Source organism: Strix aluco, chromosome 1, assembly GCF_031877795.1.
Source record: "Strix aluco isolate bStrAlu1 chromosome 1, bStrAlu1.hap1, whole genome shotgun sequence".
Taxonomy (NCBI): Eukaryota; Metazoa; Chordata; class Aves; order Strigiformes; family Strigidae; genus Strix; species Strix aluco.
In genome coordinates this window covers 25,325,307-25,353,262 of record NC_133931.1, presented here as the reverse complement: position 1 = coordinate 25,353,262, position 27,956 = coordinate 25,325,307, and the positions used below count along the sequence as shown (strand labels likewise).

At 41.4% G+C, this 27,956-nt stretch overlaps 2 protein-coding genes across 6 annotated transcripts in view; one reads left to right on the top strand and one right to left on the bottom strand.

Annotated features, from left to right (window-relative positions):
- Positions 1 to 56: 56 nt before the first annotated feature.
- Positions 57 to 14,676, bottom strand: MTERF3 (mitochondrial transcription termination factor 3). 3 transcript variants are annotated; one of them, XM_074815386.1, is made up of 8 exons: positions 14,539 to 14,676; positions 13,661 to 14,003; positions 11,417 to 11,569; positions 10,233 to 10,422; positions 6,886 to 7,033; positions 5,575 to 5,646; positions 2,599 to 2,760; positions 57 to 313 (listed from the first exon to the last, which is right to left on the bottom strand). In XM_074815386.1, the coding sequence occupies exons 2-8, from the start codon at positions 13,980 to 13,982 to the stop codon at positions 119 to 121; spliced, it is 1,242 nt and encodes a 413-aa protein (XP_074671487.1). In that variant the 5' UTR covers positions 13,983 to 14,003; positions 14,539 to 14,676; the 3' UTR covers positions 57 to 118. The 3 variants fall into 3 exon arrangements, with proteins under 3 accessions (XP_074671487.1, XP_074671494.1, XP_074671503.1); XM_074815393.1 differs by lacking the exon at positions 14,539 to 14,676 and adding an exon at positions 14,443 to 14,475 and having other exon boundaries at positions 13,661 to 14,006; XM_074815402.1 differs by lacking the exons at positions 2,599 to 2,760; positions 14,539 to 14,676 and having other exon boundaries at positions 13,661 to 14,401.
- A 112-nt stretch (positions 14,677 to 14,788) lies between these two features.
- PTDSS1 (phosphatidylserine synthase 1) overlaps positions 14,789 to 27,956 on the top strand; it is a 32,204-nt gene continuing 19,036 nt past the window's right edge. For all 3 annotated transcript variants that reach the window (XM_074815373.1, XM_074815366.1, XM_074815356.1), the window contains exons 1-5: positions 14,789 to 15,096; positions 20,427 to 20,518; positions 22,062 to 22,106; positions 24,311 to 24,435; positions 27,500 to 27,658. In XM_074815373.1, coding sequence (XP_074671474.1) covers positions 14,918 to 15,096; positions 20,427 to 20,518; positions 22,062 to 22,106; positions 24,311 to 24,435; positions 27,500 to 27,658 — 600 coding nt within the window. In that variant the 5' untranslated portion in view covers positions 14,789 to 14,917. The remainder of the gene's footprint in view (positions 15,097 to 20,426; positions 20,519 to 22,061; positions 22,107 to 24,310; positions 24,436 to 27,499; positions 27,659 to 27,956) is intronic.

The window sequence follows — 27,956 nt, the reverse complement described above, 5'->3', positions numbered from 1 at the left end:
TTTCATAAGCAACAACTTCTTAAACCAATAAGCCATTAAGAGACCATAAAGGGGAGTAGTTTTATAAAATATGTTTATTTAATAACTTTATTCTATTCCTTTTTACATGTGTTACTAATTAAAGTGTTTTTAAGAATTTTTCAAAGTCCTGTATAGAAGCTTTGGCAATCTCTGTACAAAACACCTCATCGGGCAAGGATACTAGCTGGTCCAGAGAGATGTAGCTGGGTTGTGCTGGGTCATACTGGGCTCTTCCCAAGAATGTAAGAAACATATGTCTCTCTTTGATTCGTAATAGCTTTGAGTTGAAAACCTAAGAAAGAAAGAAAGAAAGGGAAGACTCTTTAAGGTTGTCTAAATTTCAGACTCTGATTAATCTAAAATAAGAGCATTTTTTAGACAAACTGAAGATCTAGGAAGAAAACAAATAATTCGCATATTTTCTTCTCAGTTATGTCAAACACCAGGTAGGTTACATTTATATATAAATCATGTAAATTCTAAATAAATGCTTCAACACAGTATGCTGATATATGCACACAAGGGAAATCAGGGAGTGATACAACTCTCAAGCATGTTAGTTTTTTGTTTATAGATGATGACTATGTTACTTTCGTGTAATCACAGCCAAGAAAGGGGAGAGGAGACGTTCAGAACCAAGGAGCAAGAATACCTAAGCATTTTCCCTATACTCTCAGAAGCATTTATTTGTACAGCCAGACTCAGATGAGCGTTGTTATAAGGAAGAAATGAACAGGTGACCACATGGTGTAATACAAACGAGTGAATTGCACAGTGGCAACAGAAAAGGTGAGTGGCTGCACCTCCTTGTCATAACACAGCCAAAAGGCACAGTGCAGTGGTTCAAAACAATCACTTGTCTTCTGCTGCACAGCAATGCCTACCTTTGAAGAGATTTGTCACAAAAAGAATTCTAGACCGTCAAAGGCAAGAACAATGCTAAGGGAAACATGAAAGAAACCAGGGGAACATCTACAAAGAGAGAGAAGTGGGGAAGACAAAAGCTGCACAGTTAGGAAGTCTAAAAGCAGAGATCTAACTCTGCATTTCTGAGCAGTATAACTGAAGAGAGACACTGCTTTAGAGAAGATAATGGTGAAAACATGAATGCTAGAGCAATGAAAGTGAGCAGAGTTTTTACTAAAAAGGACAGACTAGGTTACTGAAGGATTTTATGAGAATGCAAACTAATTTGAACTAGGACAGAAAGCAAAACTACTATTCCTCTGTTGCCTTCCTTGAATTTTAAGAGGGAGTCAGAAGACGGGGAGAAAACCTTATGCATTGTTTATGGAGCTAGCTGACAGGAAGGATGGTTACAACAGCAGCTGTAACATCAGAGAGGATTAGACAAAAAAATCCTGTATGCCTCTTATTTTCAGCATCACTGTCATTCAGAACAGAAGCAAGAACAGATGTAGACAAGTATGTATTTGTGAATGCACAAGTTAACGGTCAGACCATATACAGACGGAGTTGCACTAGCCATATCCCGGAACTCACAGGTTTTAAGGATGGAAGGGAAGAACAAGGCATAGAGTAAATTACCCTTCCACACAAAGGGAAGGGAAATAATGAGATGAACCACCACGAAGCCAACAGTAAGACAACTGAGAAGGAAGGGGGCAAGACTTGTGGTCACTTACAAGTCAAAGAGGGCAAAAGTGACACATGGATTGGAGTTACAGCAAGCATCCTTGTTAAACAGAGATATAGTAGATAGCAAGATAAGTAATCAAAATCCTGGGGAGCAGTTTTATTTCCCCATATAATGTTGGCTTTTTAGACAGTTAGATTAGCCAGTTAGATTCCCTACTAGACTTGCTTTAGGAAGAAAATTATTGCAGTTCAGAAGTTGTAATTTGTGCTTTCTTTTTTTCCTTGTAAGAAGGTAGTGTGACTGCATGTCAGCACTGGATGAAGTGACAAATGCTTTCAACTTTTAATTTGTGAGGAAGTAACAGTAACGAGGAGATTGAAAAAAACAAAATAGTCATCAAGAAACTAATCTCTCTTCACTCCTGTGATTTTTTAGCTATTGCTGCAGCAATAGGAAGATCAAATAGAATCCGATTGCCTAATGGACAGAACCTGTCTTACCTTTAAGCTATATTTTCAGGTCCTATAATCTATAAAATTTATTTTTTACCTAGACAAATCTGAAAGAAATGTTTTTATAAATATGTTATCTAATAATCACATCTTCTGCATGATCTGTCTTCCCTTGTGTCTCTTAGCTAGGTAAGATTTTGGGACAAGGAATCCCTAAGCAGGTAGTAATCGCTCTTGGATGAATCCAGAAAAGATGAGCATAACGGCTTCTGTTGAAAACTTAAAAATTCATAAGACTGGGGGTGGTGGTGTCACATGTGCCAGGGGAAAAAGGGCACTTCCATACTGGAATCCTCAGTGGTTGCTGAATTGCTAATAGAAGTTATCCCAGTTAAGAGTAAAAGCTACAGACAAGTTGAAGAGTTCCCAATGTCCTGCATACAGTGAGGCTCCACCTTCAGCAGCAAACTAGTGGAGAAGCTGTGCAAAGAACACCTACAATTTACTCCCAGACTAACAGCTCACCTGAGGAAAGCGAGTAAGCATGTGGTGGGGAATGCCCATTATGTTGTGTAAGTAGTCAAACGTCTGTTTAAGTCTCTTTTTACTGGCAGTTAAAATCTTGGGGGTTTTAAATACAATCTCTTGAATTTCATTACGTTGAAAACCAAGTTCAATCTGACAAACCTGAAAAAGAGCACAATTTTACCTTCAAAAGTCAGCTACAGCAAACAGCTTATTTTAACATGCTGCTGAAATAAACTAATACAAAATTCTTCTACCCTTTGTCACACAGCAACAAGAATGCAACCCCACAATAATATCTGCCACGCCAATTCTTCTCAAGTCAGATAGTGCAAATTATTTATCATTCCGGATTAAAGTGTTATTTGTTTATAGAATATCCCTGAAGTAAAGATGACTTCTGTGAATGCTATGTATTTTTCAGTTTGTCTAAGATAATGAATAAAAAAGCTGTGTCTCGGTATGCATGGCAGTTACAAGTGTAAAGATGCTCCCTGAAGAGTCTTTAATCAGTTTCAACACCAAGCTGTCAAAAGAGACCGACTTTCCAGTTGTCGAGCTGTTGAGCTCTGTAAAACACAGCAATCAAATAGCTAGTGACTACTTTTGTTAATGTGGGGTTTTTTTGCTAATGGATCCAAGTTATATTTTTATATTAGGAAGTATAATTTCAGTCCTGTAGTCTTCAACTGAAGTCTGTTGGACCTGAAAGAGATGTGTAGAATATGGGGTGTATTCAATTTATTTTACAGTTGGTTGATGTCTGAAATAAGATGTCTTTTTCAGAGACTGCCTTGACTTCAATTATGGTTTCCCAAAATGAAAGCAAAATCCATTTTTTCAGTAAAATCATGAGCACTCCTCCCAAAGCGCAGAATGGCAAGCAGTTCATTGAGTTGTTGAGAAAGGAATTCAGCATACAAGAGTGTCTGCTAACTCAGCCATTTCTTCTATCCTCCAGTGACATTTACAAGCTGCTTCTTTTCAGTCATGAAGTGGGTGTGCTTGCCAGTCAACGTAAACAGACTTTCAAATCCTACTCAGGTACTTCTTCAGTTGGCAAAGGTGGGGTTTTTTGTTTTTCCAATTTGATATGCCAAGACTACAGCTCTTTTCCAAAACTGCCTGGCAAATACAAAGGGAAGGGCTTAAAATCTGGGTTTTGAAGCTACCTTAGGACTTCCAGATCCTTACAGGGAGTTGTTTCTAGAAATTACTATAATCAGATATTTCAACTCCTGGTTCTTCCTGATCTGCTTGATAATTATTTCTGTATCACAAGAAATACTAAGCAACTAAGACAGCATTCAAGTATGCAGAGATGTATTTGCACTTCAGCAGTGTCTTCCACATATCTGCGTTGGCAGGGATAACTTACTGCATTAAGATACACAACTGAGAGTATGACCTGATGTTAAATGAGTGAAGAACGTATAGCTGGACCCACTGTAGAGGTAACTGTGGCAAGAATCTTGAGCTTTTCTACTCTGTGAAATGGAACAGCTCTCTCTTGACATGAATGGTGAGGTCAAGTCTAAGTTGCTTTGACTGCACTCAGTTTGACTGCAAGCATATTTAATATTCAGTAACTCTCTAGGCCATGTATGCTAATATCCTTACTGCGTAAGTCCCAGCAATATTTGACATACTCTGTATGATTCTCACAACAGGCAGTGGTAATGCAAGCTTTCCAGTTTCATCCTATCAGTGAATCTCTAATTGTGTTTGATGAAACCTTCAGAGGACAGAATAAGCCATCCTTCAGCTCATTTAGTCCATGATTGGTATTTTTTGACAACCAGTATCAGCTGCAGCAGTTGTTTCTATGTAACAGTCCACTCAGAATGAGGGATACCACCAGATCACTTTAGAACTGCTGGTATATGGTTTCACTTTCTGAGTACTGCCTGCCCACCACCAGCTTAGGACATACAGGTCTGAACCCAGATTCTGAATCTGAGACATCCAACCTCCTGAAAGGCTGGAGCTTCTAAGTATCAGTAGATTCTAATAGTGAGGACCTAAAAGTCATTCCTCTCTCTCTCTAGAACATGTTAAAAATAAGGACACTACACTATACGCTTTTTGGTTGATAGACAAGATAGTCACATAGAACCAAAGATCTTAAAAGCACATTCAGCACATACTGAATCCCTAGCCTGTGGAAACAACGTTCATTAAAAACAAAGCACTATTAATTGGAACAGTCTGCTACTTTCCAGTCTCCTCCCTTACCACACACACACATTTCAGATTGCAAGATTCCCAGTGTTTAATAGTTTCAGAGCAGCGAGTCTGTCTGAAAATTATATATTTTAATTCATAGTTATGCATTATAGGATAATGAGATTTCTCAAATTGTTACACTACATCATGCTGTTTGGCCTAGATGGCTTTACAGCACAATAATTAAACCAATGCATAGTTTAATTTTCAAAGGGGAAAGGAGTCCCTGTGGGTTTTAAGTTATTTACCCAACAGTTGTTAATAACGACCATCTGCTATCAGACAATAGGTGTCAAATGCATATTTTGGCAAACTAGCTACCTGCCAAGAGGAAAATAATCAACTGCACATTTCTTGCTCCTAAATCCTCATGGACAATCCAAGTTAGCAAAAAACCATAATAATTAAGGAAAAAAAAAAAAAGAAAAAAGAAGCAAGCAGGCCCTATTTTTCACTCATCGTAAAGAAATGGGTAACAACTTGTGTCCTCAAATAGCAACTTTTGGCAGGAAGGGACCCAGATGAAGTTTCTAACCTACATCAGAGTAGAAAACAGAATAGGATACTGCTCTACATATGCTGTAAGCTTGCAAGCTATAGAGGAAAATCCGCAGCTGTTTTATATCTCTACTAGAATTATTTCATTAAATTCTTTCTGTGCAGGATTCTCCTCCAAGAATTTTATCTTCTGTCAACTCTTAAAACTATGTGAATACACAATACACTTTTAATACCTACTAATAAGCTCACCTGAAGATTTTCTTTTACAGGCTCCAATTTACCAGTCAGTAGCCTTGGAAGACGAAGTACCAGATCCTTTGTCTACAATTAGAGAAAACACACAAAGGAAAGATTATTACTGAAAGCTTGTTTGTAAATCAATCTGTGAAAGAAAGATAGAGATATAGAAATTTTTTTTTCTAGTTGGAAGAGGGATGCATTTTCACTTGCATTTCATTTTATCCCTACCCCAAAGAATACATTGCTGCTTCGTGCAAATTCGTAAGATGCAAAAACTTACTCAAATATGCTTGTTTGGAAAATAAAAAATAACAGCTGTTGTAAAACAGACAGGAAGAGGGAGTAAAAGCATACCCCACAAGTAGAAAGCATGCTCAAGTGCCCAATCTCTCTCAGTGCTCAAGTTGTTTCTTCACACCTTTTTTAAAAAAAAGTAAACACCGCACTACCTGATAGAAGCTATAAAAGGATTTTTCAGCTGCAGTGGAATGTCTACCTTAGGATCTAGTTAGACCACAGTAATAGAAGAAATTACTCCACATCCCCTAAACCATATGATTACTTGTAATGTGCCCTGAACCCAAGGCAGTGACTAAACCTGTTTCCAGAGAGATCTCTTACCTCAAGCATGGTAAGGCCAGGAACAGGCACTGTGACAGCTATGACTGTTCAGCTAATAGAAGCCAATAGAAGAACACCAGATTTCACTTGGAACTTGACATTTATTGCAATCCCCAGCTACTGCAGGAAACAACTAACACTGCACACTTATTCCAGGAAACACCAGCTACTACCTCCACTGAAGATGCCAGGCATGGTGCTAAATACCTGCTAAGCATGTAATGTGGTAGGCACTCAGGAGCAAACCCAGGGGTTACTCTTGGTGAAGGGAGCATATGATTTGGCATTTAGTTTGAGATGATATTCACAGATTAGACTATTTTTCTCCAATGAGTTAAGTATGTTACAGTATCTTGAAGAGATGAAGAGAGCCAAGTTGTTTTCTATAAGTTAAAAAAGCTGCTTGCTTGTTTCAGCAATGGATTCAGTCCTCTGACCCACCTCAAACAATAAAACTGGACACACACATGCTTATTTGACAATAACTTGCAGCAGATCATTTTCAAGAACTGTACTTCAATGTTAGATGTCCATATTACTTCTACAGACAGTTAAAATCATGTTATCCTCCTGTAACCTGCTGTGTTACCATTAGTAATGTCACTAACGTTTGTGGATAACCTCCTAACACCTGAAGTATTCACATTTCAAGGCATTACAGTGGTCACTAATGAAGTACCTAAAGACTTCAGTCTTTACCTTTTTTACACTGAGACCAAGTTCATTTTTGAAGAAACCCAGTCTGTTATCCAGTCTTTCCACTGAAAACAACAGCAAATATGGAGCTCTTGAGACCATCTGAGCAATTTCTGCCTTACCAAATTTTTTTGATTTTAGGTAAGCCACTCTAGAAAGAGAACAAAAACAAAATAAAATCCAGTGATGAAAATTTTATTGCCTCCATTTATTCAGTACTTGCTTAAATTCCTTAGTGATATCTTATAAATGGACAGATGTTCTAGCATTAACATGCAACCCTGCCAAAAATAATTAGGCAGAAATCTGCAGTTATCATAAAAGCAAAATACCATCCCTTCCAATTAATTAAAAGTAAAATAAACCTCAGAACAGAATGTCAATACTGAAGACAGATTTTAATTCCTTCCAGCTGTACTTAAGCAGATAACTATGTTAACCTACATTTAACTACCAGCCTGTCTCCTAGATTGCAAACACATTAATAGATCATCATAGGGTATGGACAAGAAGATATATACAGCCTTTTGCTATTTTAATGAATTCCATTTCTGCTGCTGAAAGAACAGAGTACTATACCTCATACATCCCTGTTTTGCCAATAGCACTGGAGTAGAAATATCATACAACAATGCTATCTGTAGAGACATTGTCCAAAAAGACATTTCCAAATCAGCTGAAAGATGGAGTTTTGTTACAATAGGTCCCTACTTTCACTCACTGGTCCAAGGATTTAGTTACAAAACATCTGGTTGTCAGAAAGGAGAAGGAGTTGACTAAAGTTAAGTTTAACAGAGCTTTCTTTCCAACTCAAAACTTTTTCCAAACTTTGAATTCAGTGAAAGTGAAATCCTATTTCAAATACTACTTGCAGTAGATTATTGCCATAGCTCCCAGAAAAAGGAATGGGGGGGGAATACAGCACACAAAATAGAGACATGATTAACCCACATGCACACATCACCATTTATAAAAAAACTAAACTACAATTTCAAGAAGTTTCCTTTGGTTATAGATGAGCATATACAGAAGTATTTGCTGTCAGATGAACTTAAATCATACAAGTACTGATTTTACCTGGCAGTAATTAAGATACTAAATAGATTGCAAAATATTCTGCAGGAGCAGATACTCAGCAAAAGACAGGCTTGTGTGTTAAATCACATCTTGTGGAGAGAAAAAAAAAAAACAAAACCTTCCAGTCACTAAACCTCCCTCACTTTCCACAAGCCCTCAAAAATGAAGCCTTCACAAGCCAAAAACCTCTAGACAGAAGACCTAAGAACAAGCTCTAGAGGACCAATTCCTAACTGAGCAGGCACCCCAACACAGAAGGTAGTGGCCTAGACTCCAGATAATGCTGATGGAACTGGCTGCAGGAGCCTCAGAGATAAGGAGAGGTTAGGACGGGGGGAAATGCAGAACACTAAACAATTGGCCCTTCGAAAATGATCCCATTATGTACTGAACATTGCAGCTTCGCTACACTATACTTCTTCCATCCATTTTTTCAAGGTCACAACTGCTAAGCATTTTAGAAACATAGCTAAACGGGCAGATTAAAAATAAAACCTTTGTGTTGTCCTGACTTCCCTCTGCTTGTTTTCTGTTAACAAGTCATTGAGATTCACACCTGAAGCATTTCTTTGCATCTTGGAAAGGCACAAAACTTAAGAGGGATGTCAAGACTGTAATAACCTGACTATAGGAACTGGTATATTAAAGTAGCACAATCACACAACCCAACTAAAGTTTGAGATAAATCTGTGAGTGTTGGCACCAAGGTTAGCCCTCGCTCTACTACAGGGGTCAGCAGTTCTGTGTAGCATGTTAACAGTTTTAAGTCATCATTAACAATACCGCAAAACAAAGCATCTGGTGCAGCTGCAGTACAGACACTGATTTGCAACTGTCAGAATTGTTATGAATTATGGAATGTTTTGACTTTTACAGTGTTTATCTGAAGTCGAATGCCAAATCTATTGAAATTTGTGTTTTGTTTCCTGGCAACATGGAATCCATAGCAATAAAACATTCCAGAGTGATGTAACCAATACCATGTCCATCTGCACCGAAGTGTTTATGCGAAGGTGATACTCAGCTTTCAAAAGACAGCTATCTGAGACACATTCACTTCACAGCCTGCCATACGCCCTCCGCAGCACACTTACTTTAAAGCTTGCAGGAAAGCATTCACCAGTGCCAGAGATAAACTTACTGAAAAATGAAGCTGCAGAAAATGAAGAAGAAATTGGATTGCCCAGTTCAGCCCTTACTTCACTAACCAGACGGTGCAACAGGACAGTCACTGAAAAGCAAATCTGACTTCACAGGAGAGTTAGAGTGTTTATCATAGCAAAAAATACTCTCTTCAGAAGAGTATAAGCAACTCTGACATCTAGACTCAAAACTACTGCTAAAAAATGACACAGGTTCTTTTTGGATATTGTTTCTGAAAGGCCACTTACTGAATAGGAGCATGGAAGAACAGAGGAGAAAGAAAAGTCAGGTCTACATTAGATATGAGCCTATGTTAGACGTAAGTGTGCCTGTTTCCAAAAAGCTGTATTTTCAGATTTCTGCCTTGGATAGCTACTATGTGCAAGAGCCAAGCAGACAGACTTTTTTTTTTCTGGAATTTTTAAATACCAAGACATTCTGAGTTAATTACAAAGTGTGTGTGCGCACACACACACACAAGTTGTTCTGTAAAAGAAGTGTTGAATTACTGAACCCTGTCTGGAGTAATTTTAAGAATAAAAGTCCATTTTATGGACTGAGGAACAGTGTATGGCATACACATGTGAACACACACAAAAATTAATTCATTGTGGTTCCAGTTTGAGCTTGACAACAGGAAAAAAAAAAGTCACCAAAACCTTCTGCTGCTATTAGATGTAAACACAGAAGAAATCTGGTCTGCTTCTTTTACTGCAGAATTCACAAGTTATGGGTAGACATATCATCTAGAAGAGCAGTTTCAAAGCATGACTGAAGAGGTTAATATTGTTCTACAAATTTAGGTAAAGCCTCAGGGACTAACGTTTTGGAATCTAAGCTGACCCAGGTAAAGCAAGTGGCCTAGGATGGCAAGCTGCTTCCTCTGTGGCAGAGAGTCAGGGATGAGCTGTAAAATTTGTTAATGGTCAGTCTTCCAGTGGATCAGGGTGTTGACTTATGATACCACCACATCTTAATGCTGACTGATGAGAAGGCACAGGAACACAGAGCCAGGGATCAAGAGAGAAAGGAAGCAGCAGCAACATAGATTCAGACAAGGTTAAGCCAAGTGGGACTCCAGGTCTTCAAGCCAAAGGACTTAACATCCTGCTGCTATTTGAAAGGCCTACCTGGTTTCTAAAGTTTCCAGATCTTCAGCAAGGATGTATGGATTTTTGGTCAGGAATGGTCCCAGCTGATTGTCTTCTACACCCACATCCTTAAGAAAAAGAAGTATCTTTCTTATATCTTTTTCAAAGTCCAAGGTCAGTAAGAGTTGACCTGCCTTTTGACGTTTCTCTACTTGGGATAAGTCAACTCCTACAACAAACAAAATTAGAAATTGTTTTAATTAAACACAGACCCTACTTCGTATAAATGTTTCACAAAGGCATGTTGAAATTTATAGGACTACTTCTTTTTTTGCACTGATTTAGCATATTTCAATTGCTCAAGGTCACAACACCTTGTATACTGTGGAAAGATTCTAGATAAAACAAGCAGTCATTTTAGACACTTTAGACACTTTTGCAGAGTTTATTATTTGAAGGAAGACATTTGCAGTGAATCCTGCATGTGAAGAATCAAGTACACTAGCATGTGCCACATGCAGAGACCTACTCCTGTTGCACAGAATTATGTGTGCAAGGAATTCCCAACTTCATTATACAAGGGAAGGGGACAATTTTGCAGTGAAGTGCAATTTGTTACTACATGGGGCCAGATCTGCCCCTCTCAAATATGTATTTTTCCACTTTCTTCCAGTGTTCCTTACACTTTTGGGAAACAAGGAGGTGGCCAGCAACCTTGAACACAGCTATCCCTGCAGAGTCCATGTGCTTTTTGATGAGACATAATGTTCTCTTCCATCCCTTCCTTCTTGCCTCTCCAGTTTACTGTGCCCCACTTCTAAGGTTCTACACAGCACCGCTCTTGTTCCTTCCTTCCTTCCAAAGACAGAGAGCTGCAATTTTTTTCACAGCAAATTAAAGCATCTTTAACCAGCCCAAAAGAAGAAAGACCAATCAAGTTACACAAAGTGCTCCCCACCTCTGGAAGCTGTGGGAGATGCCTCCTTCTAGCATACACAGCACTAAGGGACTAAAATTAGCTAACTTTGTCTTCATGTAATATGGCATTGCTAGTGAGACATGCAATCCCCTCTCTTTACCCTGGATAACATCCTGTTGCTTTTACCCACTGGTCACTGTTCCTATTTTCAAGTTTACAAGGCAACCAGTAATATCAAAACACAAATTATAGACTCTCTAAAGCCCCAGACATAGGCAAACCACATAAACAAAAGCACACATACCTAGGTGGACAAGTTTTGCCAGGGTTTCTGAGTGATCGACATAATCTCGGAGCGTGGAAGACTGAAGGGGAAGAAGCGGTTCTGCAATGATCTGTACAGCTTCTTCCTCAGAAATCTCCTCCAAAGCAGATGAAGGTGGGATGTCATCCCAGTCTAAGAAACAAATACAGAAGACCCAAATGCATTTTGTGAAAGACAAAATGCAAGAACACTGTGCGTGAGATGAACAGCCAATCTATTATTATTAAAAAGCATATGAAAACAGAGTACTCCCAGCTTTTGTCTCTGTTCCACCTCCTTGTCACTGCCCATCAACTCTTGCTCACATGGACAAATCTGAGTGTGGTACCCAGCAAGCCTGCCTTCAGTCTGCTGCCTTGATCACTGATGACAACAGATCACATCACCTTCTTGAAAAAGAATCTTCTTTCATGTTTTCACAAATGCATTCTTGCCTTTTCATATCCAGATCAAAGACTACTGCAAAGATTATTTTTCATAATCTGACAAGCCCGCTACTTTGTGCCTCTTCTGATTCTGATGCCTGAACTGCAGTTGTTTTAAGGTATTCAAGGTATTTCACAGCCAACTCCAATGAAGCTGTCATATCTTGATCCATTACTGAATGGCTGTTGACTGCCACCACCTCAAACTAAAGAAATCAAGCTCCATTTTCTATTAATTAAGGTTTCCAAGGGAACATCATTATGCTTGTTTCCCCTTAAGTGTTCCAAGTCACAGAGCTCAGTGTCTTTTTAAAAAATATTTCTCTAAACTGATCTATTTTTCCACTGACAGCAGCTAGATCAAGATTACTGTTTGCAGGCTGGTTGCTAGCATCCACCTCAATTATCAAACTGATTACTGATCAACAGCCCTGTTATAAACTCTTCAGGATGGAGATTTTCTGTGCCCTGTACCTTTGCACAATGACTTCCTGGAGACTAGGGTAACACTCTTCCATATCAAGAAAACAAAGCCACACCAGAACTACCAAGACAGGTTCCAAAGCAGGATGATCCTAATGTTCCAGGAGGAGCTGCACAGACTAGTTCAATAGCTGTGGAAGGTCTTGCCACTTCTTTTTCTCAGAGCCACAAAAATGAAAGCACAGTAAAATGTTTTTAGCAACATTTACACCTTAAACTGTAATAAGAACTCTCTAGGAATCCATATGGATATCAAGTATTTTCTTTAAACTTGTTGAGGACCGAACCAGTGTACACCAACGTCCATTCCAGAAGCACAGATGCCCTTTTTTTGCCACTTTAAGTTCTTTAGACCTCCTATCAGGAAACATACCTCAAGTCATCAAAAAAAAAAAAGTTAGCAATTATGTTTATTCCATTATATACACTGCCAACTGGGCAAAATCCTCCACACACACACACCAGCAAGTCTGCTGGCAGATAAAAATCTGGCACATAGATGAACTGCACCGCAGGTGCAGACACATACGAGCTGGCTGACCTGTCAGTTCTGGTGAAGCACTGTTTCCAGAACCAGCTGCGCAAACACACAGATCTCAGTTGCAGCTCTCAGCCACCCCAAAAATAAGCTCTGTAGGATCCAAGTTGGCTGGGCTTAAAGCAGAATCTGAACACACAAGACTGCTTAGTAATCCAGAGCAGGTTTCCTCAGTATAGCAGAATTATTTTCAGAGGGTGGTATTTTTTTTATCCTCACTTAGATATAAAAGTAGAGAAAAGTGAAGCGATTTCCTCAGGGCAACACCACCAAGGCGACCTGGTATCTATCTCTTTTCCTCGGGAGACAGCTGCAGGAGCATTTCCTATCAGAGCAGTGCTTAAGCAGGCTTCACACTCTGCTGCCTCCTGTTGTCCACCGCCGCGGTCTGCGAGCGGCTTCAGGGGTGGCCTCCCAACCCTTGCTCAAAAAAACCCAAACCAACCAAAACCGACAAACACACACCTTTATTTTGTACCGGCACAGCTATGAGGGAAAGACAAATGCTCAGCTGATGAAGGCAGAGTTACAAAAATCCCTTCAAACAGAAGCTACAGACCGACATTTCTACCCAAAACATTTTATCTTTATCTCAGCTTAAAGGTGTTCTTTGCATGCTAGAGTGACCACAGGAATTCTGTGTTAACTATGGGCCTAAAAACAAGTGAAAGTCAGGAACTTCAGATAAATGTTTTAGATAAACAGGCCAAGAAAAAAGAAGCAAGGGTAATACTGAAAGCATGATTTGGGAGTAATGGCGTCCCTTAGGCCTCTTACCTTCATATGGTATTTTTGCATTCAGATCAGGTAATGTTTCTGCTTTTGCTTGTTCCTGTTTTACTGGTGAAGGCAAGGTACTTTCGGGAGAAGAAAAGGATCCATCCTTGGCACTGCCAGATGGAGAGCAGCTTCCTACACATACACGCCTGTATGCCTGCCATCTCCACGGAAGAAAGTCATTTCTAGAGGGCAGCGGGGTGAACCCACGACATGCCTGTGTGGAGCTGCAGTGGCCGCTCAGCCTCCCAGGAAATTCAGCAGCACGGGCCGATTGCAGCAGGCAACACCAGCGGGAGACCTGCCGAGCCCACGAAGCCATTTTCCAGCTCAGTGCATCATCCTGCTAGGAGAGAAAGGACTGAGGACTAACAGAGGCGCTGCCTCACCTCGCCCGCAGGGCTGGGAGTGTGAGCGTTAATCCCCTGAGAGTAAAAGCATAAGTTACTCGCTACAAAGCATTAAATAGCTGCTCTGAGGCTTTAAACGCGTGACAAACGGATGAGACGTTAACGGAGGAGAGAAGCCGGCTCTGAACGCCACAGCTCGCTGTCCTGCACAGCAGCCGCTCCCTTGGGAGCACGGGGGAGGCCCAGCCGGAACCTAAACCCTCCCCGCGGGACGGGGCCCTCCGCGCAGAGCCGCCACCTCACGCCCCGCCACAGGGCGGGGGGAAGCCAGGCCGGGCCGGGCCGGGCCGCGCTCGCCGCCCCTTGCAGGCCCCGCCAGGCCGGCAGCCCCCGCGCTCAGCCTGCGGGAGGGCGGGGTGTGCCGCTCCGTACCGGCGAGCCCAGCCCGCGGGAGGGCGAGGGCGAGCGCGGCGGCCCCGAGGACCCGTCACGCAGCCCGGCCGGGCCCGGGACCCGCCAACACCTCACCTGCCCCTCGCGCCGCGCCCGCGTGCGGCCCAGCCCACGTGCGTGCCCCCCCGCCCCAACTCGGGTGAGACCATTCGGGAGCACGGAGGGGGGGCGCAGGCAGACAAGGGTCCTTCCCGCCGCTTGCTCGAAGGGGGCGGCGTGACTCCGCCTCCCCCCTCCGCTCTTCCCTCCCTCCCTTCCTCCCTCACCGCGTGGGCGCGAGGTGCCGCGGGAGCAGCAGCGCGAGCTCCGCCCCTCAGCGAGGCGGGCGCGGCGCTTCTACCCTCAGCGGCGTCGCCTCGGCGGGAGGCGGCGCGGGCGGCCGGGCCGGGCTGGTTCGGGCCGCGCCGCCCGGGGAGAACCAGAGCTGCGCTGAGGTGTAGGGGAAGGGGACGAGATGGCGTCGTGCGTGGGGAGCCGGACCCTGAGCAAGGACGACGTGAACTACCGCCTGCACTTCCGCATGATCAATGAGCAGCAGGTGGAGGACATCACGCTGGAGTTCTTCTACCGGCCGCACACCATCACCCTCCTCAGCTTCACCATCCTCAGCCTCATGGCCTTCGCCTTCACCAGGTGTGCGGCCCCTGGCGGCGCCGTGGGGATCCCCCGCCCCGCCCCTGGGTGCCGGCAGTGCTGCTGCCGCGCGTACCCGGCCCTGGGGCGAAGGGGGTTCCCGGGTTGGGGTGGGGAGGGGGCTGGCGCTGGTCCCCCGGCGGTGAGGACGGGCAGCGCGGCTCCGGCGGGCGGTGGTTCCTGCTGGAGGCGGGTTAACGGGAGACCTGGTGTCGGGCCGTGACTTGCTGTGTGCTCTGCAGGCAGGGGTGTTGCATCGCTAGCTGGCTGGAGAGCACCCTGCTCGGCAGGCCCTCTGTTCGAAGGGCGGTTATCCTCCTCTGCTGCGTTTCCTGGGAACTTGTTGATCGTTTTGAGGCACTCTGTTAAAGTCCTTACAGAAATGTGTGTTTCAAGCAGTTGCCAAAACCCGCTTTTGTTAGACTATCAAGAAGCCCAGCAATGACATCACTCAAGTAGGTAATTTACCAAGCTTTCAGTGGACGGGGGTGACTGTTTTGTGTCATCATTTTTATACAACACACTTTGTCTGTGGCCCGTCACACGTTGGCTCAGGCCCCGGTACTGATATGCTTAGCCACATCCTTTGCCCACCACAGGAACAGCTCTGTGGACTTTGCCACTGCAGTCATTCATGGAAATAAAGCTAAGAACGGATACAGTTATTTTCAGGAGCCTTATTTGTAAACAAAAGGTATAGCAGTGCAGTCTGAAGGGTATCTTGCAGTATTTTTCTAAGTTGTGTATACTTTTTATTGCCTCCATGGGGCTCGAAGATGATAACATAATCCACCTTTAGGATAAATCATGCAGTCTCTGGGCAGACAGTGATTCCTGAGAGGCTTTAACTGAGTTGTGCATCGTGTTTTGGGGTCGTGTACCCTTTTGCAGCACTGTATGTATACAATCGCAGGTTCCAATGGCCTTGTTGATTAAACTCTGTATTTGACAGAATAACATCATAATTTGCTTGTAGGCCTGATACACAGTTCAGTGTGTAATCTTCAATCTTAGAATAAGAATCTAAATGTATAGTTTTTATCAGCTTTGAAAATAATGGTCAAGCCTCGGTTGAGCTGAGAAAGGAGCATAAGGAAATGTAAAATAGTGTAGCTGCAAATGGTCAGAGGTGTGGCTTTTCTTGTTTTAACTTGTGTATGGCCCCAAGGAAGATATTTTTGGTAAACACATCCCTTGTTCTACTTAGATCTTGTTACCTAAGCTAAAGTAGAATGTCCTAGGCATCCCTTCTTAACTCTTAAATCAGAGACATGTTTCTGTGCTTTGGTACAATGTTTAATTAAAGACCTTTGCTACAAGTGCTCCTCTTGTACTGTCGTCCCTTGCCCAATCACATTTCTCACTATAGGGCTAATTTAGGTCAGACTTATGAGTTACTAAGACATTGTTCTGAAGGATTAATGGAATTGATCGCTCACCTTTAGGGAGGGAAAGGATTTTGCCATAAGTTCTTTCAAGCAGAGGATGAACCAAGCAGCAATTTCAGAACGATGGAGTCTTCTATGCCCAAGGAATGTTGCTTCCCTTCTGGGATGTTTGTTTGCATTTTTCCGAGAGGGTTGCTAACTTTTCTTTCCATTTGTCTTGCTAGCTTTCTAACTGCAACTTCAGTTTCATTTTCTTCCCCGTCTGTTTCTGCTCTGCCTCACTTCCTGTGTTTAAATACCCATTGACTTCTCTGTAATTTTTCTGTTCCTCCTCATCTCAGGTTGTGGAAGCTACTCTGATTTTGTTTTCTTCCCGCCCTTCTACTATTTCCAACTATCGCAGGAGTTTCCTGCATCTCCTGGGTGATAAGAGAGTGCTGCCTCTGTTCCCTTATTTGGACCACTACCCAAACCATATATACTCTTTGAGAAACTGGGGGGGAGGAGATAGTTTCCCATATGCTTACAGTATGTGCTCCCAGGTCTGGTATTTCTATTCCCATCAGCTTATTGCATTGAGTCTCCAGTGACTGTGTTCATGTTTCTACCTCCAAGGCTCCAAGGCACAAGGCTCTGTAGACTTCCCAGTAAGGTGTGACAAGTGATTCTTTGCTTCCCCTGTGCTGTCAACTGTTCCACAGCTCTCCTGGTCAACTATTAAGCAGGGAATTTTCTGTGATACATTCACACTGATGTTGTTAAGTAAGACTTACATTTTCAGGAACTTCAGCATAGGCAGAGGAAATTTTCCCTTAAAGTCTTTCTTGTCTCTTCTATAATTGTTTTGTGTCAGAAGTATATGGGGGTTCAGACAAACTTAGAAAATGCTTTTCCCTTGGATGTACCAAGCCATAACGTGGGGTCTCCCTTGAGTTCACTGAGAGCAGCTGGTACTGTCTTTGAGCTGACAGGTAAGGGTGAAGCTGAACTTCAGAGAGCAGTAATCTTCAGGTAGCAGTAATAATAATCCAGAAAAAGAAATGTGAGTGTGTTTAACTCTTCCACGTTAAAGTGGGGAGTAGAGGGTATTCTGTTTTTTAAAGCACATCCTTCTAGTTCTTCTGACAATGGCTGCAGCTGCCTTGGTTATTTCCTGCTGAATGAGCCAGACACAGGCTCCACTGCTTCCAGGCTGTGCCTGGGGGCGGAGGCGTGGAGTGGCTCTAGCTTTCCCTATCCTCTTCCTCCCTAGAGAGAGGGATGTGGCCTTCTCTGAGCCCAGAGCCAACCAGCAGGAGGGCAGGTGGGTGCTGGAGGGGATATTTTTTGGAGCACAGCAACAGGGCTGAGGAAGGTGGCAGGTTGGTAGCTTCTGGTGTGAAGTTGCAGGGGTTTATGGAAGCAGGAGTAAGAACTATGAGGATATAGCGCTGTTGTCTTTCACATTCCTTGATTAATGAAGTTGATGTGGATTATTGTACATTTAGGTTTGGTTTGGGGAGTTTGTGGAAGATTTTTTTTTTTCCCCCTCATACACTCTAAATTTAGTGTCCTAGCTATTTTTTCCCCAGTTGAGTATCATTTTTTTTTTCTTCATGATGTAATAGATTACTAGCTTACATTTTTGTAATGTGCCAGTGTAATGTAGTGCTCTGAAGAGCAGGAGAGAGAAAATAGTTATGCAGGTATTGTGTGCTTTGGTTTGGCTTTTTTTTTTTTCACCAAAAAGCTACAACATTGCAAAATGCACTGATAAAGTGGCTTTAAATTGAGGGAATTTTCATCTGTCCTCCCACACTAGCATTAGAAATCGTGTTTTTGCTGCATGAATGCTAATATTTCAAAGTCAGCATCAAAGTTCCTAAGGCTAAGTGAGGAGATGATTTAGCACATTTTGCTGATTGCAGCTTGTTGTGATTGTGTCTTTCCTCCAACAGTTATTTTGCTTCCCTGTTTCTTTTGGCATTCCCCAAAATAGTTCTTTGAGGCAAACACTATAATTCTTGTACTAACTAGTGTGCAGTAGCGAGTCTTTTGCTCCTACGTGTTTTTACCTGCTCCTGGCAAGAAATTGGATGTCTATCCCTTTTGAAAGGTACCTGAAAGCCAAAATGAAATGCCTCTACCACTCACTTGGAATGAAATGCAGTTTAACACCACCTAAAACATCTTTGTTGATTTTTGGGGGGAAGTGGTGCCAATGTGAGACTGCTTTCCTGAAGCTGAGTAGTACTCAGAATCCTGATATGCAAAGGTGAGGACCCTTCAGCCCAGCTGGCATGACAATTAAGTGATGTGATCACAGTGGCTTTCACTTCTTTCTTGGCTGCCCCGAATTGTACAGTGATGTAACACTAGTAATCTGTACTCTCTTCAAAAAAAAAAAAAAATCCCTTTACTTGGTAGCACCCATGACAGCATGTGCATGTGTGTTATTTGCATATGTTTAAACAGAAATATGACTTTGCTGTCTGAGCCATCAGAGCCTGAGGCTCTGGCTGGTAAGTGTGCTGGATGGCATGAGGCCCTTGAGATTGCCAAGGGAGCCAGAGTTAAGCTCTGGAGCTCGGGCTTCATAGCTGGTGTAAACTGTCAGCCTGCGCAGCATGCCTGCAGGAAAATGACTGGTAAATCTGGACTGAGCTGGTTTAGAAAAAAAATAAATGCTGTGGGGAGTCCCTGAGGCCTGCAGAGAAACCATTGATGTTTAATGTACTCTTTCCTGCCTTACAGTTAAACTAACACAGTGCTTAAATGCCTCACAATGATGGAAGTCTGTGGAGCCGTTAAGGTTCAGTTTTGAGGGAAAGGGAAATAATTTGGGAAAGAGAGATTTCTTTATTTTATAACTGCAGCAAATATGTAATGTGGAGCGCATTTATGCTGTCACAGATTCTTCACTGAACCATCCAGAAATGCGACAGATGGTCTGCCAGGAAGAGCTTTACCTCTCTGAAGTGTGCTGGGAATTTTTTGGTATCGTGGGTTGGTAATAAATAAAGGGATATACTTAAATAGATAAACTGATCCGAAGTACATGAACCAGATAGTAAAACTTTTAACTTGAGTTGTAGTGGCTGATATATTATGAAGTATTAGCCATGTATATTATGATAGTCTGAAGTTTGTTTCTATTTGTATTACTGAAGTATCTTAGAAGCTGACTTCTGGTTAGAAGACTTGGGTGGGCTTTTTTTTTGGTGAATCTCGCTGCTGTACACCATATTCTACCCGCCCGAAAAGAAAGAAGAGCTCAGTCAAGTTTGCCTTTGCATTTCAAACTGATTTCTTAAGTCTCTGTTCTGGCCATAATATGACAGTAGCACAAATAATACCTGTTATTTTATTCAGAGCTTTGACTTAATAGATGTAAAGCAAGTTGATATTTTTTCCCTGGTTCTTTTAAGTTTTTCTGTCTCTCTGTTATACACAGATTCTAAGCTTATAAACATTATTTCCCCCGTCTCTGCACTCACCTCAGGCATTTGGCATTGGGAACAGGCCAAGGGAAGTGAAGGAGATGGTGAGCAGCACCAAAACAGCAAAGGGAAGCCTAGGAATTGCATCCAGGCTTCCAAAGTTTTTGGTCCGAGTCTGTTTGCTGTGAAAAGTACTTTTGATGATGTTTCTGTGAATGTTAAAGCAGGATGATTTTTTCACCTTGTATTAAATTTAGTCATTGTTTCTGCATTGGCTTCTAACAGTGCTTATGATGTGTGCATTGATGATTATGTTTAACTCGGTTCTAAGAAAGCGATACCCAGAATTGCAGAGTGAAAAGCATTCAGTGCAGTTACTATCTTGACTTGTTATATAACCAGCATGCTTATTTCTTATACTTATTTCCATGTGGTCTTTATTTAAATAACATGATATCTGCAGAACCTTTTGACTTCATCCTTCTAATGTACTTTAACACTCTGTTGTTGTCTGTCTCTTCAGGGATGATTCCGTCCCAGAGGATAATATTTGGAGGGGTATCCTCTCTGTGATTTTCTTCTTTCTAATCATCAGTGTTCTAGCTTTTCCTAATGGTGAGTAAGGTTTATACTGCTTATACTTCACTTCTTGTAACATGTGAATTTCTCTTTATTGCCACTATGTTTATTTTGATTTTTATTAAAGTACCACTTTTAAATGTATTTTTTTCTTTAGTCTTTTGAATTCCTTTATGTTAAGGAACAGTTTAAAAATGGGTTGCAATCATACTGAATGGAGATAATGGTGAAATGCAAGTTATTTATAGCTTCTGTGTATCTAACAAGGAAGTCAAGTTTTCAGAATCTCTGTCTCTATTTGCAGGTGCGCAGTTGCAACTCAGATTGCTAAGTAATGATGCTGCCAGATAAGGATCTCCTTAAACAATGTTTAAAAGGACTCTGCCTCAGTGTGTTTTAACAGATGTGTCATTCTGCAAATTCTCAGATATAACACCTTATATAAATCACATTACCGGAAGTTAATGATAGTTAGAAATGGTTGAAGTCACATAAAATGTATAACTACAGTTGCTCAGTAGAAATTAGGTTGGACAAAAATTTTGGTAACTGTGTGAGGAGCATAAAGTGCAAAAAGGTAAAAACACTTGTGTGACACTTAATTCTGTGGAGGAAATGCTGTCTTACTGGTGTTCAGGTTTTTTTAAAAAATAATTTATTTATTTTTAATTTTTACTTATTGCTGTCAGCAAGAGCGTAATTCTTGGGTCAAGTCTAAACTGTCTGAGGATTGACAGTGTTCAGGAAAAAACAGTGATTATGCTCAGGGCGGCTTTGTAGTTCAGAGTTGGGATGTATTTTTCTCATGTTTTAGCAGTTATTAATCCATATTTTTCACAAAGTACTTCCTGAAAAATTGAATGCCAGAGAAAAATGAGCTTTATGTGTACAGTGGTGAAAGAGCAGTCCGCAGTGTGTGCTGAAAATATTTGTTCAGCCACTTCTTGCTACTGAAAAGTATGATTCATGCTTAGAGGTTTTCCAGTTTCACTAGACTTACCTTCTCTGCTTTTCACATTAATTGAGAGATTTTTAATCTAATAAAGTCAGTTTAATCACTGGCTCTAAAGTAAATAATATTGACACTGGTAAAGAGCATAGGTATCTTGCTTCCTGTTAGATATATGGTACTCAGTTTGGAAGTTTTAGGAGGCCTGTTTGCTAACATTTCATGGTCATCTGGAGGCTAAGCACCATGTTTCTTTGCTAACACATAGAAATTTGTATTTGACTTAATTGAGAGCAAGCCATGTGTGAGCTGTGGTCTAGAAAACAGATCAAGAGATCCTCTGGTGACACCTGAGATGTGGTATCTGCTGAGCAAACAGTGTATTGCTGTTCTGGAAACAACTACATAAAAATAATTGAAAATTTTGTCTACACACTACTAATTGGCAGTCTCCTTTTCTCTCTGAAATCTGTTGTTACCATGTCTTTTTTAATATAGAGTCCCAGCATTTAGGTATAGTACATAGTTTGATGGAGAACTGATCTGTGTTTATATGAGGTATACTCAAAAATAGATTATGTGGTTCTTATTGACATGTCTTTTAGTAGGTTTTTTGTTTGTTGTCCGCAGGACCCTTTACACGTCCCCACCCTGCAATATGGAGAATGGTTTTTGGTAAGTTTAAGTTGTCTTTCTGACTTTCTTGGTGCTTCTGCAGGACCAGCCATTTTAACTTTCAGATGAATGGAATTGTCATGATACATAATTGTGCATCAAACTTGTGTGAATGTCACTTCCCTCCCACTTCTGAGCAGTTGTTTATAATCTGTTCTTAATTAGGTTTGGGAATGTCATTGTAGTTACTTTGTGTCAGGATGGTGTAAATTAGATCACCAGAAAGGGATCATTCCTTGTGATGCTCTCTGGTTTATGGTTTGTGTTTGTGCTTCCTAATCTCCTTCCCCCACACCCTTCCTACTGCCATCTCTTCCCACCCCAAAAAAGTTTGTGGTTTTTTATAGTTACTGCATATACTATCTGACTTCTAATTAAATGTAGTGCTTCCTTTCTTTATTGGCAAAATATGCTATTACTTTATTAAATTGTATCATGGTCTAGCTTAACATACATTTATTAATATTCTTAACATGTATATATTAATATTCCTAGCTTACAATTCCGGCAGAAATACCTGTAAATATTAGTTGCATTCATAGTTTGGAAAATAATTGTATTAACTACGGAATTACCGAGTGAAATCCTGCTCCTTAAACACCTGAATTACATGGCAAAACATAAGGAATTTTATTTTGAAATAATTTGGAGTACACAGATCATATCCTAGACTTTAAGCATATTTGCAGAGAATTAGGCACATTTGATTTAAAAGTTGCTCTGTTTCTTTTTAAGGGGACTGTATGTTTCTCTCTCCCGCCATCTTTATATAGCTAAAAATAAGTAGCCTCCCAAAGTAGCTGATTACTCATCTGTTGACATTGAGAGGATACTGCTGATTAGATAGTACTCAAAGAATTCTGCTCCTGTGAAGTTAGGGAAACACAGGTCCTGCTGCTCATTTCAGGTTTCAGCAAATGTACATTAAAAGGTCATTCTTAGTGTTGATACTGTTGGAGCTTGATCCCCTGTACTTTTGGGAAAAGGCTGCTTGCAAAATCAAGAGCAACATTTTTCCCTGCATAATGCTGTTTGTTCTGGCATGGCTTATTTAGCCACGCTTGAAGTCTCGGACTTATTCAGTAGATGAAAGGTAGGAGTAGTGTGTCCTCAATATCTCAGGATGCACCCTTGCCTGCAGGCTGTACTTCTTGTAGTAGTTTGGCATCTGTTTACCTGATGTGTTTTTAGGGTGTACTGCAGAGGACAGTATATATACTGTCTGTTCACGTGTTTGTACTTGAATGGAAGTTGTCCTTTAGCATACACTGGGGATTAATAACACCTGAGTTCTTGTTATAGTTTAAAAATAGCTTTTTAGAATTGCTATAGTTTATTTTGGATGGCAGATACTAAGTTTATTCACATTAATCTTTCTGCCTTTCATGACATTGCTGCAGGACACAACTAAGTTTGAGTGCTAGACTATGGAAGTGGTGTTGGTGTTTCTATGCCTCTTCCAAATGTGGTCTTAGATATCTGTGAACTTGTGAATAATATAAAGATGTGCTCCCAACAGCAGCTTCATCTACCCGCAGATCTACACCTAGGACTCTTTAACTTCTTACAAATTCTAATTAAAAAAAAAATAAAAATTCAGACATTGGGACGAGAGACACAGTAGTCCCAAATGCAATAGTGTTTCATAATTTATAATAGTGTGAAAGCAAATCATAATCATCTTTATAAGCTTCAAACAGCAAATTTTCCAGCTCACAAAAGTAACTCAAACATGCATTAGTTTATAACTACTCTTTTTTACCAGCATAGTTCAGAATTGCCAGGTGGGATCTTTGTTGAAATCTGCATGTACGTTTAGGGGCCTACACTAGTGAGACCGAGAATACTTAAAGCAAAAGGGCAAAGCTAATCCAATCCTGGAGTCTTAATGTATCTCTTACTAAAGAGCTTCCTGATCACAGTCTTGTGCTACTTGTACTGCAGACTGATTTTTACTTTTACTGTATTCATGCAGTTGAGCATATATTATATCGAAGCAGGAGGTGATACGAAGCGCTGAGTGCTCAGAGATTACTATCTGGCTTGGGTCTCTTAAGCTTTTTTGCATGTAGCCACTGTATATAGAAAACTCATTTGTGTAAACTGGGCATGTATAGAGCACCAGTTTGAAAGCAGCTTTTTGGACTCTGTGTCCCAAGGAGTTTTGTGAGTGAACATGGTTCTAAAGCTGAGTCTTTTTGCAGGTCTCAGTGTGCTCTATTTTCTGTTCCTGGTGTTCGTGCTCTTCCTTAACTTTGAGCAGGTAAAAGCAGTGATGTACTGGCTGGATCCTAATCTTCGATACGCCACAAGGGAAGCAGATATTATGGTATGTATCCATGGCACTTTTTTGGACATTTTGGCTACTTTAGATATGTTTTACATGAGTGGCAAGGGAGAAATCTGAATTTGCTGACATGAGCAGTGCAAGTTTGTGCCTGTATTTTGAGTGTCAACAAACCTTTTGTGTCAACTGCTGTTTCTTTACTTTGAAATCAATTGTTGTGAAAAAGTCTTGTATGTATTCTTTCTAATGCAGATGTTCAAATGAGTGTGCAGTCAGCAGTGTAAGATACGTTTACAGTGGAGTGGCTTTGGATTCTTTTAAATAATAGATGTGAGCCTGGACACTGAAAATAGACATAGCAAGGTAGTATCTAAATGAGGCCTGTATGGTGTGTGTCCTTGGGATCAGGTTGGGTTTTTTTGATGTCACAGTTCTGCAATCAAAGAACTTTGGTCTTGCCTTACTGCTCTGAGCTTAGTACATGACTGGCATGCTACTGAGTGTATGGAAATCCAGGTACAGCAACTACAGGGCTCTGCTGCCTTCCAGTCACCCAGCTAAGTGCTGGTGCAGTTACCACTGGGAAATTACTTCCGTACACCATGATCTAGAGTGGCATGGAAAGCCAAGCTTCTTGTTCTGCCTGTTGAGCAGCTTGCAAAGAGTTTCGAATACAGACAATATTCCCCTTCAGGTGAGGACACGAGCGCAGGGAGTTGAGATAGTAAAAGGAAGTCTGGGAGAAGTACGTGAGGTGTGTTGGGAGGCAGGCAGAAGAGAATGTGAGCAGTTGAGTACCAAACAGAAGAGGGTTACTGCATGGAGAAGCAAGAGTTGCCAGTCTTGTCCTCTTCACTGTTGAATCAGATTACTGCCCACCTCCTGGCCAGCGTGCTCCCTCGCGCCTGGGTTTGCGCATTTGCTCACCATGGTCACCTGTTGTATAGTAAGTGCTGTTATCGGACTCATGCCTCAAGAGTAAGGAAATGCACTGGTTGTCTCTGGCAAATAGCAATTTACTGCATATGCAAACTACTGCACAGCACCTAATCAGCAGTGACTGCAAACTTCTGCCCTGTAGCACATAAGAGGGACTGGAAATCTTTACAGAGCAGTAAGCTTACATTAGCTGATTGACAGTGAGGGCTGCATACAGGCTCCTTACCTGGAAAACGCTGGATGCTTCAGGTGTTCCACCTCAGCTGATCAGCAGTACATGTTTTGCAACTCCAGCATCCAGAGCGGGGCTGTGACTTTCTGTTCTGCAGGAGGCTGTGGTGGTAGGGAGGCGTGGGCAGCCTGCTGTTAGGGTGGTGGGAGGACACATTGCTAAATGGAGCATGAGCATGGGGGTTAGTGATGTTGCTGAGCAACAAAAGGGAGCTGAGATGAGGAGTCTGTTGGTAAGTCAGATTCACCTGGCTCTCCTGTCATTTAAGTTAGAAATAGCTTCAAGTCAGGGGAGGACTAGTATTACTGCTGGCACAGAACCACAGTACAGCAGATTCCCTGACTGTAGCAGTCAGTGGAAACTTACTCTGTACTAGTTTGCAATCCTGATACTGTCACTTAAAGTTGGAGTAAATTTTTAAAGTGCAACTATAATGAAGGCTGCAGCTTGGTTCTCTTGTTCAGGCCTGTCGAAGTTGCTTGAGTATAAAAGAAAGTTCAACGCATTTCACTGTATGATTGGCAGAGCTGCAGCTGGAAAGATGAGATAGAGGGGGAAAAAGCCCCAGTAAAAACAAAAGCAAAAAAGCAAGAGCCCTGAAAAAACGCTTACTTTTGGAGTAACCTCATTGTGTTCACTCATCATAGTTTCAGGTACCATGGTGTAGCTCAGAGCCTGCATCTTCCATTGTGCATTCTGTGCTTCTCATGCAAATGAGCCAGTTTCAGATCTCTTTGGGTATGTGCACTAAAGCTGCAGCTTTGCCATCCTTAGGACAGGTGGTGCACCTTTCTCTGAATGACCAGCAGCACTGGCATGTGTGAGAAGCAATACCAGGCTTTTACTTCAGGGAGCACCAGCAGTAGGGGTTACTTACAGTTTGTTTCATAGTGGGACTCAACTGCCTGCTGATAGAAGTATTGGTATGAAATTGTGCATTCTTCTCTTTGGAGACCAGGATTTAAATGTTTCTCTGCCGTCCCCTTTTCAACTTGATCATGGTTTGTTTGTGCAGGATTAGCAATAGTTCTGGCCTGAAAGAGAATACTTTCTTAATTCAACAGCAGTGCTGTGTTGTCACCTGCAGGTGGCAATGTATATTTTAGGAGGGTTGGAGAGCAGAGGTTTTTTTAAATGTGTGTTTCCAGTTGGGAATAGTTCAGTTTGTGCCCAGTGATGGGACAGAACCCCACAGATGCAGCCTCCTGATGGCATACAGATTTTTTTTTTTTGTTGGGCAGTGATTTCTAGCACTTGCTGTACAACATGATGAGAGAACACATTTCCTTTGTTATTCATGATTAGAATATTAATTAATATGCCACTCATCTATGACAAAACAGTTGCAAGTTCCCTTTGATTTTTTTTTTTAATTAGCTCGGCCCTGTGACCGAACTTTCTCAATATGAATGTGTTCTGGGAAATTACTTTCATGAGAAAAACAAGACACAAAAGATACTCAAATGAACATGGGGATGAGTAATGTAGCATCACAAACTGGTGAGGATGAGCCACATCTGAACACCAGACAGCACGAAAATGGGAAAAGGTGGTTATTTCAAATTGAGACCCCAAAGAAAAGCAAATAACTATTTTATGGAGTATTGTTTGCTGACTTCATTATTATTAACTTTATTGCTCCTGCTGTTCCTCTATCACATAAGAAATACATGCTCCTTCAGGCACCAAAGTCTATTCTACCGCCCTTCAAATTAGGGCTGTATTGTGATGACACTGAGTCTTAATACTGAAAGTTTTCATGCAGAGTTTAGAAGGACAAGAAAGCGGAATAACTCTTATTTGAATATCCTTATAATTTCAGTCTTGTTGCACTGGATAGAAAGAAGTTTCTTCATTCTTGTGTTCCTGAAGTTGCCTGTTGATTGAGATGTTTTTGTGGTGGGTTGGGTTTGTTTTTTTTTTTTTCATTAACAGGAGTATGCTGTGAACTGTCATGTTATCACCTGGGAGAGAATCCTCAGCCACTTTGATATATTTGCTTTTGGGCATTTCTGGGGCTGGGCTATGAAGGCTTTGCTGATCCGCAGCTATGGGCTGTGCTGGACTATTAGCATCACCTGGGAGCTCACTGAGGTAGGCCACCCATTTATCTTAATTATAAACAAATGTATGAGACTTGAATTGTTCTTGAGGAGAAGTGTGAATGTTACTAGAAGGATGACTCACTAGTTCTCAGTGTAGATTAACATTTTAAGCCTTATAAACCAGATGCTGAGCAAGTGATGCAGTTGCATTAGTGGACAACAGCAAGCTGGGGTTTAGGTAAGTGACTTACTACTACTTGAATAGGAAGGAAGTCCAGGCCAGCCTGTTGGTGCCATCCATGATTTGGTTTTCTGCTGTTACGGGAGTCAACACGCATGCTACTACA

Bases quoted from the DNA above. Each gene is read 5' to 3' on its own strand.
- MTERF3 (XM_074815386.1), bottom strand. From the start codon at position 13,982: ATGGCTTCGTGGGCTCGGCAGGTCTCCCGCTGGTGTTGCCTGCTGCAA. The intron at 7,034-10,232 runs GTAGGCCTTTCA...TTCTCTTTCTAG, and splicing joins CTGGAAACTTTAGAAACCAG to AGTGGCTTACCTAAAATCAA. The intron at 314-2,598 runs GTGAGCTGTTAG...TTTCTTTCTTAG, and splicing joins TGCTTACTCGCTTTCCTCAG to GTTTTCAACTCAAAGCTATT.